Source organism: Miscanthus floridulus, chromosome 10 (genome assembly GCF_019320115.1).
Source record: "Miscanthus floridulus cultivar M001 chromosome 10, ASM1932011v1, whole genome shotgun sequence".
NCBI classification, from domain to species: Eukaryota; Viridiplantae; Streptophyta; class Magnoliopsida; order Poales; family Poaceae; genus Miscanthus; species Miscanthus floridulus.
Window position 1 is genome coordinate 72,293,868 of NC_089589.1, and position 9,504 is coordinate 72,303,371.

Sequence of the window (9,504 nt, forward strand, 5' to 3'; positions counted from 1 at the left end):
CGAGTATGAGGCAATACAAGCAAGGAAAGCTCGAGTGGTTGAATGATGAGGTGTGGCTCCTCCTTTGTGCTTATTGGTGCTCAGATGAGTACAAGGTCAAACGTAAGAGGGGGCAAACATCTCGCTCAAGTAATGAAGATATTGCTCAAAACCGAGGAGGATCTAGACCATTCACAGAGACACAACAAGTATTGGTATGCACGTGTATATTCTTTATTCTTTAATGTCTTTTTAGGAACTTAGTAGCCTATTGTATATTCATATCTCATTGGAAAATTTACTATTTTTTAGGAAGCTAACTTTGGACCATAGAAAGCAACCCCTATTAATACATTTGCTGCGATGAAATCTGGCATGAAAAGCCTGGATAGCAATGGTAGATGTGGTTCAATTAGTAGCCACAAAGCACAGAAACACATGGTATGTATGTGACATGTGTGCTGAAAATTTCTTCTTGTACAGTTCTAGGGTGTATACTACTTCGAGTGGTGTTGAGTTTACTTGAAGATATTACTGCCCCCTAAAGATAAAAAGGGGGCCATATCTCACCTAATCCTGTGTAGGAATTCTTCTTTTTTGTAGTAACACAACCATCTTTTGTGGATGGACTTCCATATGTTCCATTAGGACATTGGCACTGAAATGTACCCAGGAAATTTTGGCAGATTCCATAGCAACTATATGCCTCCGGGTTCTCAATGAGCCTATTTTGTTCCTTAGGGGTTTTCTTTTAGCTCTTGAACTTGTCCTGTCCTGAACCTGGTTTGTGTTGTATAGCTTTCAAGATGTACATTTCCTTGCTAAGCTGACATGTGTCTAACTATATGTGGTCCTAGTTAATCTTTGTACTTCCTCCGTTTTTTTAATATATGACGTTTGGAAGAAGCTAACTAAACTGCCTTGCTGGTGATGTGCCTTTCCTCTTGGTGAATTGCTGTTTGAAAGGTTGCTGGTGGCTTTCTAGCTTGCTGTAGTCATATATCTGTGCACATAACATTGGATAGGGATAAGCAAAACCAACCATTTCAACAGTAGCCGGTAATAAATACCAATAATACATCTAACGTGGTAGACTAGCTGATGATAGAAACTCTCGCTGCAAGCTAGAGTAGTTATAGCTGCGCTGAGGTGCTACATTAGCCCCATTGTTCGATTCAACAGAGAAGGATTGCCGGTGAGAGGCTAAAGCTCTTCTTGTCACCATTGGCTGAATGTATTACTCGTTTCCTGTATCAACATGGGAAGAGTTCATCCTTTCTGCTAGTAAAAGCTGTAGTGTTATGACTACTTGCTTCATTGTCGGCCTTTCTTCACCTCGTAGCCTCAAGCACATCTCTGCAAGGGACGCGACCTTTTCAATCTCGTCCTCTGTTGCTTCCTCAAGAACTTCAGCAGCTATTAGCCCTGTGGTCGGCCTCGTCGTGATGTCTGAAAGGAAGTAGTTACACAGGTTCTGCTTCGTTCCTGATTCAGTTGTAAAAACTGGTTGTTTTCTCAGAAGAAGCTCTAGAAGTACCACGCCGAAGCTGTAAACATCACTCTTCTCATTTAGCTTCCTAGTCTAGTAATATTCTGGATCCAAGTAACCAAAGGTGCCCTGTACTGACATGGTTTGATCAATTGGGGCTGATCTTGAAGCGCCAAAATCGGAAACTTTAGCAGTATAGTTTCCATCTAGGAGTATGTTAGAGGACTTCACATCGCAGTGGAAGATTGATATCGAGGCAGCAGAGTGGAGATAGTACAGGGCTCCTGCAGCTTCTGTGGCTTTCTGGCTTACCTCTTGAATCTTGATCCCACCAAAGCATCGTCTTTCCTTCTAGCTTTTGCAGATTAGTGCAATCTACGACAATTTCTACCATCAGATTTGGGCTCCGGCAGGCGTCTTTGATTTGATAAGATTTATTAGCTGTCCAAATGGTTTGCTATGGCACTTTCTTCTTTGAGTTCTTGCTGCTTGCTCCTTTGGTGTGTGGATTTTAAGCATGGAATAGGAACTGTATATATGCTGTGCTCAATTAAGCTGTTGCCAAAGTACCAAGTGATGCTGCTAAGCAAAGCGAGGTGGGTGATAAGGCAGGCTCAATGAGCCTATTCTATTCTTTTGGGGTTTCTTTTTGCTCTTGGGCTTGTCCTGTCCTGAACCTAGTTTGTGCTGTACAGCTTTCAAGATGTATATTTTCTTTCGCTAAACTGATATGTATGAAGGGCGGGTTAATGTACAGTATCGTATCTTGTTGGGTCTAGTTAGAACTAGATCTGACCAGTTCAAACTGGGTCTGATTGAAACTTGTTGCTGCTGGGTCTGGTCAAACTGGGTTTCTAACTAGTGCAAACTGAGTTCTAACTGGTTCAAGATCTGGTTGGAACCTGTTGCAACTAGTGCTGGACCTGCTGCCATGCTGCTAGCTACCTGCAAGCAAATAGATACAGACAGTAGCTACCTTCAATTTCAGGAACTGGGTTTCTAACTAGTGCTGGAACTGGGTCTTTGTAGGATGACTACCTTGCTGCTGTTAAGAGGATAGAATGTGCAAACGAAGAGGATGGAGACGGTGCAGACATGGAAGTGGATGGGCATGAGGTTGAGCAACAACAATATTTGAATGGAAAGGCGCTATATGATGTGTCTAGTGGTGCCCCGAGAAAGCATGGGCGTCTTGCCATAGCAAATGGTGCGGTTAAGTCTTCAGATGTCAGGGCAGCCGGAAGGGAAATAAGTGTGCGTCCATCAAATTCAGTGACTATGCAAAACATGTCTCGAGAAATGGAAGAGTTACGTCGTGCAAATGGAAGGTTGCAACGAGAGAATCATGAAAAGGACAACGCACTGCAGCAAAACAAAGTTCTTGTAGGCTTGGTACTGGTATGTGCAATGCTCTTGTAAATAATTCACCAATATTATATGTGAATTATCTAATGATTTAAATTTGAAATATCTGTGCTTGCAATACACTTGTAGAACCTTTACTAGGAGACAGGAAGGGTTGTACCAGAAGAAGCATTACGACACTTGTCCGCTACGCAAGCAATTGTGAGTATATCTTCATTCCACCATGAACATGTTTTGTAGCTGTCATATCCATCACTTAGAGATTTTAATATGGAAAGGAAGTAGAAACTGATTAGTATTTTGTGGGGTACTATTCAGAATGTCAACACATAGTGAAGCAGTGAGGAAGTGGCCTCATGTTGATTGTTGTATAGCTACTGCAGTGAATTTGCATGGCTATTGCAGTGAGGAAGTGGCCTTATGTTGGTTTGTAATATTTCACACCTTGATTCTCTTGTTTCTCTTTTTGGCTGCTGCTTCTGTCTTTTGGGTACCGGTAATTTAGATAGTTCCTGGCATTATTCAGTTGGTACTGCCGTGTACCTCTAGATAAGGAGGAGATGTTTGGCTACTTGATTTGGAACATGCACATGAGCATTATATTTTTTTGGGTGATGTATTGAAGTGGTAATTAACCTTCAAGGCATCACAAGCATTATCGACATGTTGCTCTGGCTTATTCTCATATCAGTGATGTCATATGATGTTTTTGCTATGGGGGCATCAGGCTGACATTTGTATGCATGATTGACTTCTCTAGTGGGATGGTAATGTACTTTGATAGATCAATTTAGTACTATGCAAAATTCAGTTCTAGGAAGCACACTGTTGTAGGCTCACATGGGTATATTATTACACAAATCCTAATATCCTTGCTGTGCATTTCAAGATGAAAGCATTGTGGATCCTTCACTTTTCTGCATTTCACTTACTGTAACTTTGTTCACATTCAGGCAACTGGGTCTTCTCATGCTGCCTCAGAATCTGCCAACAATGCTAATGATGTTGGCCACACCAATGGGGATCTTCATGCTGCAAACGTTGACAACAATCAAGGTTCCGACAACAATGGCGATCATGCATCGATAATGTGATGGTTGTGTTTAGTTGCAAAACATGGATGTGATGGTGGTTTCTTCTTTTGTAGAGTTGTGCTTTTGCACATTAACTAGTAGTGGCTCTAATATGTTAGCTTTAGTTTTAGCTATAATATGACTCAATGATGCATGCTGGTACTTTACTAATCTTGACTGAGACTTGAACTGTTGAGATGAGATGGTAATGCTTTTGAATGTATCGATGCCGGACCATTTGGACATCATCTATATGTAGCCCGGATGCCATTAATGAATGTGCTGAACATTTGGATCTTTATATGTATGCTATCTATTATGTTGTGATGAAATTACAGTATGGACAGTTCATATTTAATATGTTTTTGCTACTATTCTCTTTGTATATAATTATTGTATCCAATTTGTTGCATGATTAAGGATTTTTTCTGTCGGTGGTCTGTTATTTTTCTATGCGTTAAACGAGACCAACAGAAAAATAAAATTTTCCTGTGAGTGTACCTCTATGGCTCTATCGGGACAACATCGATAGGAAAATCATTTTTCTGTCGGGCCTTTCCTTTTTTCTGTGAGGATTAACGCACACAATATTTAAATTTAATCTGGGCTAATGGAATTTTTCTGTGCGTGTAGCACCCATAGAAAAATTATTTTTCTGTCGGGCCTTTCCTTTTTTCTGTGAGGATTAACGCACACAATATTTAAATTTAATCTGGGCTAACGGAATTTTTCTGTGCGTGTAACACCCACAGAAAAATTGTTTCTGACAGCGAACACACAGAACAATTGAATTTTTCTGTCATCATATTTTTGTGGGTATTTGTCTGAGGGTACACCGTCAGAAAAATATTTTTCTGATGGTATTCGTATTTTTCTGTGTGTTTTCGCACACACAGAAAAAAGCGAGTTTCCAGTAGTGACAGTTATGTTGATGTTTCGTTATCTATTATTACCATTTATTTCTTGATTGAACTTGACTGTGCCATTGTGTTAGTAGCCTAGATGGGGACTATGTATATCTTCAAGGTATATAATGCATGACGTGTAGGACAGAGCCCTTACTGGTACATCTGAGAGAAGTCCCAGATGAGATCTAGGTAAAACCAATGCACTTAATGATCTGTTGTCAATGTTGCTTTAAACGTTTAACTATACTTTGCGGGTAATCGAGGGAGAATAAATTTATCAACAAGGTCACTCGATGTCTGCCAGAGGATGGTGAGCATAAGTCAGTGCCTCCCAAGTTTTGCATTTTTATTTGATTTTTTTTATGAAGGGTTCTATTAATTCGCCATTATTACATCGAGGAGATACAATAAAAGTGAATTCACTTTCGGCTTCTGCCTAAACACAAAGCCAAGCATTTTTATTTAATATCGATATTTATTTAATTTCGTATCCTGTTTTAGACGAGTACCTAGTTGATGCAAAACACTGGCTTCATATTATGAGCTGTCCTTGAAACGATCCACGATTTCACAGAACAATCCATAATGTGATAGTCCTAGGAGAACATGCCATCACATTATCGAAATCTAGTTGATATCACAGTTCATACATATCGAATACCTGTCTTAGAAGGGTACAATAGAGAGGTTTACCCATAGTTATTACATCGTCACTTGGCGGAATCACACATCACACAACATCCAGAATAGCATCAAAGTAGACGTAGCGCCTCAGCAGGAGAATGCTCCTCCTCCACAGGCAGACTCAAGCGTAGGACAAGACCCTCTAATCGTCCCATCGATCGGTGGTGAAGTCATACTCGGGGTCCTCACCTGCTAAACAATTTTTTGTACGATTTGTACTGGCCACTAGCTCCCACCCTATGCTTTGCTCATTGCTTTGTGGAAAGTGGTATGCAAGGGTAATAAGAGAAAAGGACCTACTATTTGGCTATGGTTTCACATTCACTTCTCATCATTAAGTAATAGTTAATTCTGAAGTTTGAACCCATTATCCATCAGTTCCATCCCATATCCACACATAGTCGCACCACACTCTCTCTAGGCGACAAGGACAACTCCCACTTGTCCTTGCCTCAACAGCCTCGAACTGGATCCTTATCCATCCTAGGGGGAAGAGGAGAAAACACCACTCTCTAATCTAGTGAAGCGAGAATCATAGGAATGTCCAGACCATGGACACGGCAATACTATAGATTGATCAACTCTGTAGAGCGTATACATTTGTACCCACAAGATCGATCACCATCATTGGCGGCGCCCTGCCTAGGCTGATTTTGGGCTGCCATCTTACCGGTATGATATCACTCTACAACTCAGCCCTGAGTCACCTTAGAGTATCACCGGCACGCTGAGACTGTGAAAAGTAGTACCTGGGCCTACAGTGGTCACCATGTAGTCTTGGAAGGGTTAGAGGATATGCCCTTACCTCCCTACATGATCACCTACATCCTATGTAGTAGTGGCATCGCCCAAGCCATATCACATCCGTCTTCCTCCCAACCGAAAACTAGTGGCATGTAAGAAGTGTTCTTATGGACTGGTTCTCCCAACTCAGTCCTTAGAAGGACTAGACAAGACATCTCCTCAAGTGGGAAGCTCTGCTTCCTGTGCCCTCGACAGCACCTCCTTCCCGGGGATTCATCCCATGAAGAGTCTCACCCCCAGGACTACTTAGCTCACATGTACCCCCCACAAGTACCCTTTAGAGAGGATCATGTCACACTCCCCCAGCAAGACTCATCCAAGGACTCATCGTAGAATCTGATCTGGTCAACTCGACCCTCACCACACACCCAAGACACAAGCTAGAATCTCTCTCCCAGGTTATAAGCATATTAGTGGCACCAAGTACCTAATCCACACAAGCACAACCTCCACCATGCATCACATCGCAAGATATCATGCATGGTAGAAGGAGTAAGTAGCAAAGTATAAGCGAGCATCTATCCTATCAGCAGGTGTGTAGGAGTAAGGTTGTGTCAAGGTATAGGATTAAAGCAATACTACCATGCAACATATCATAGTTCATTGCAGAAAGTAAAGTGCTAGCATTCTATTTGCATGCCTAAATAGGATTCTACGAGGTTGGCTGGGACGTGGAACCTACAGTCAGGTCGTATCTGAGCTCCTCGGTGTAGTCATAGTCCTCCCAATTAGGTTGGTGCTCCTACGGTGCTATTAAATGAGACAATGGTTGTGATAAGCGACCAGTATAGATATTCACAAAGAACCAACAGAAATCCAAAAGATCCAAATGCACTCAAACACAACCCTATGTCGTAGAGCTCATTTTTAGAAAAATTTGGACATTGGTTTCATATTTTCAGAGATGGTATGACTTTCCTATGAATTTTCTAAGTTTTAATCATTTTCTAAAAAAGAAAAAGGAGAGAGAAAACATAGGGCTAACAGATGGCAGTGTTTGATTGGTCGTGATGCGCGCAGTCACTAACAAGCGGGTCTGGCGTGTAACAACCACTAATAGGTGGGCTCAGGTCAACGATCAACGTTGACTGGTCGATGGTGAATGTGGACTAGGCCGATTGGGCTTTGTAGGTAGGGTCTAGGCTAGTCTGGCCTGGACACGTGTCTGGCTCTGAAGCTAGCCATGTGGCCTGGCTAGGTTTCTATTGGGCTCCAGTCCACGGGGCCGGCTCACGGTGGATAGGGGCTCGGCGCATTGTAGACCCTCAACTTGGCCCATGGCGGACCGGGTTCATGTTGTGCTTGTGTGCATGGTGCATGGTGCACCAGGTGCACTTATAGGCAAGAGAGAGAGAGAGAGAGAGAGAGAGAGCCCAATGCTCTTGCCCCCCAGGTGTTCGACATATGATCATGTCGACACTAGATATGGTAAACAAATAAATCCACAAATGTACAGAACTATCACTAACTATCCTGAGGCCTAGCCGTAAACATAGGCAAGCTATAACTTAAGCACCACACTTAATCTATAGACTCACTACACTGATCCTGACCATGATGAAGTAAGACCAAAGCACTCTAACCAAGTAGTGAAACCCATAAACAAGAATAATATAAACAACACTTAAGTAGTGCAGAAGATCAGAGTTATCACAGAAGATCCAAGACTTCACTTGAAAAGAGCTCCATCTGTCGAGGTACAAGTGGGAGTGGATGCCGATAGCCCTAGCTCCTCTCCAAGCTTCTCATCACTCTCCCTATCTTCTACTTCTATGTGGTATAGCTAGAAAGCTTCGCCTCGCTTCTATTCCTTCTTGGATTGATGTATGCTTACAAATGGTGCCTAACATCTCTATCTATAGCTCTACATTGTTGGTTCTTGCATGGTGTACATGTAGAGAGTGGTGGATGTCGGTTGGAGGAGTGGTGACATCAGTCGACCTCCTTGGGCGTTCGGTTGACCCTCCATTTCTACCACCTTGCCATCGAACGGCAGAGGGACCTCCTAGAGTCGGTGGGAAGGTGTCCAATGTGGTTTGGTGGGGTCCCAACCCACACGTTGGCCAATATGGATGGGTCGCTCAATGCCACCTTGGCATGTCTGATAGACATCTTGAGTCGGTGCAAAGATCTATGGTTCATACTGTCTTGCATACAAAGTTTTGTCATGGTGGAGTTCTCCTTCTTAAGTTGATGGGCCCGTGGATCAATGGGAGAGGCCACATGGACACCATCTCAACCCTTGATGTCAACCTTCATTGAGTCAACGTGTTGGATGCCTCCTGAGTGTGTTTCTTCAACATGGAACAGATTGGTGACATGGAGGACATCCATTTGGGTCACCCAACCTTGGGCTGGGTTCATCCGGCCCCCAATTAGGCCTATGGTGTGAACAATTCTTCCCTTGGGTTCCTTGATGAGTGTAGAGGCTTTGACCAAGTTTAGGGGCCATTGGACACATGTCCACATCGCTCGACTCCCTCCTATGTCTGTTTCTAGCCTGGCCTGTGTGTAAGTGCATTAAATCCTATTTGTGGGTTTTGGTGAATAGATGATGATGCATATAAAGAGCTAATGATGTTTCATGATATTTTCAGTTAATCATCAATGTGAAAAGTGCAATTGAAATATGGGACCCCTCAATTATTACTTCAAAGAAAGATGTGGCGTCATGCTTCAATTTAAGAGAAGTTTAGCTTTAATTTCAATTTCATTTGAACTTCACTTGAGTTATAGGATGTCATGCTATAAATAGGGATAAAAAATTATATTAGTTGCAGGTTCCCTAAGTGCTGAAAAGATCAATTATAAACTCCATAGACATCCCCACAAAATATCCCCTTGCTCGATTCCCGTCTCAGGACAAAGAACCCTCGCTAGGAAAATTTTCATGCCCGAACTAGAATTTCCACTTCAGCTCAGATGTGGCCGCGCCAATGGTCAGGAGCGCGAGCTGAGGGCATTTGGGGAGCAGCAGTCCCCTTCCTTCTTCTCTCTCTTGCTCATTTTTCATTCCCCAACACTTTGAACAAGCCCTTGCTCTCTCCCTCTCTCAAAAAGTCCCACACTCCCTCTCACTCTTGCTCAAATCCCCATCTTTGCAACAATTGATTAATATTAAGAAACTCATAATGCTCAAGCTTTTCTTTGATGCTAGAGTGCAAGCCAGCAAAAGCTAAATCGGTTAAATCTCTGTCAGAAA

General features: G+C 42.5%; 1 protein-coding gene across 1 annotated transcript; it reads left to right on the forward strand.

The window, feature by feature from the left end:
* Nucleotides 1-342: 342 nt before the first annotated feature.
* On the forward strand, nucleotides 343-3,927 carry LOC136488835 (uncharacterized). The gene is made up of 3 exons (XM_066485638.1): nucleotides 343-420; nucleotides 2,498-2,866; nucleotides 3,787-3,927. Exons 1-3 carry the CDS (start codon nucleotides 343-345, stop codon nucleotides 3,925-3,927), a joined length of 588 nt encoding a protein of 195 aa, XP_066341735.1.
* Nucleotides 3,928-9,504: the final 5,577 nt, after the last annotated feature.

Bases quoted from the DNA above. Each gene is read 5' to 3' on its own strand.
- LOC136488835 (XM_066485638.1), top strand. From the start codon at position 343: ATGAAATCTGGCATGAAAAGCCTGGATAGCAATGGTAGATGTGGTTCA. The intron at 421-2,497 runs GTATGTATGTGA...GGGTCTTTGTAG, and splicing joins ACAAAGCACAGAAACACATG to GATGACTACCTTGCTGCTGT. The intron at 2,867-3,786 runs GTATGTGCAATG...GTTCACATTCAG, and splicing joins TTCTTGTAGGCTTGGTACTG to GCAACTGGGTCTTCTCATGC.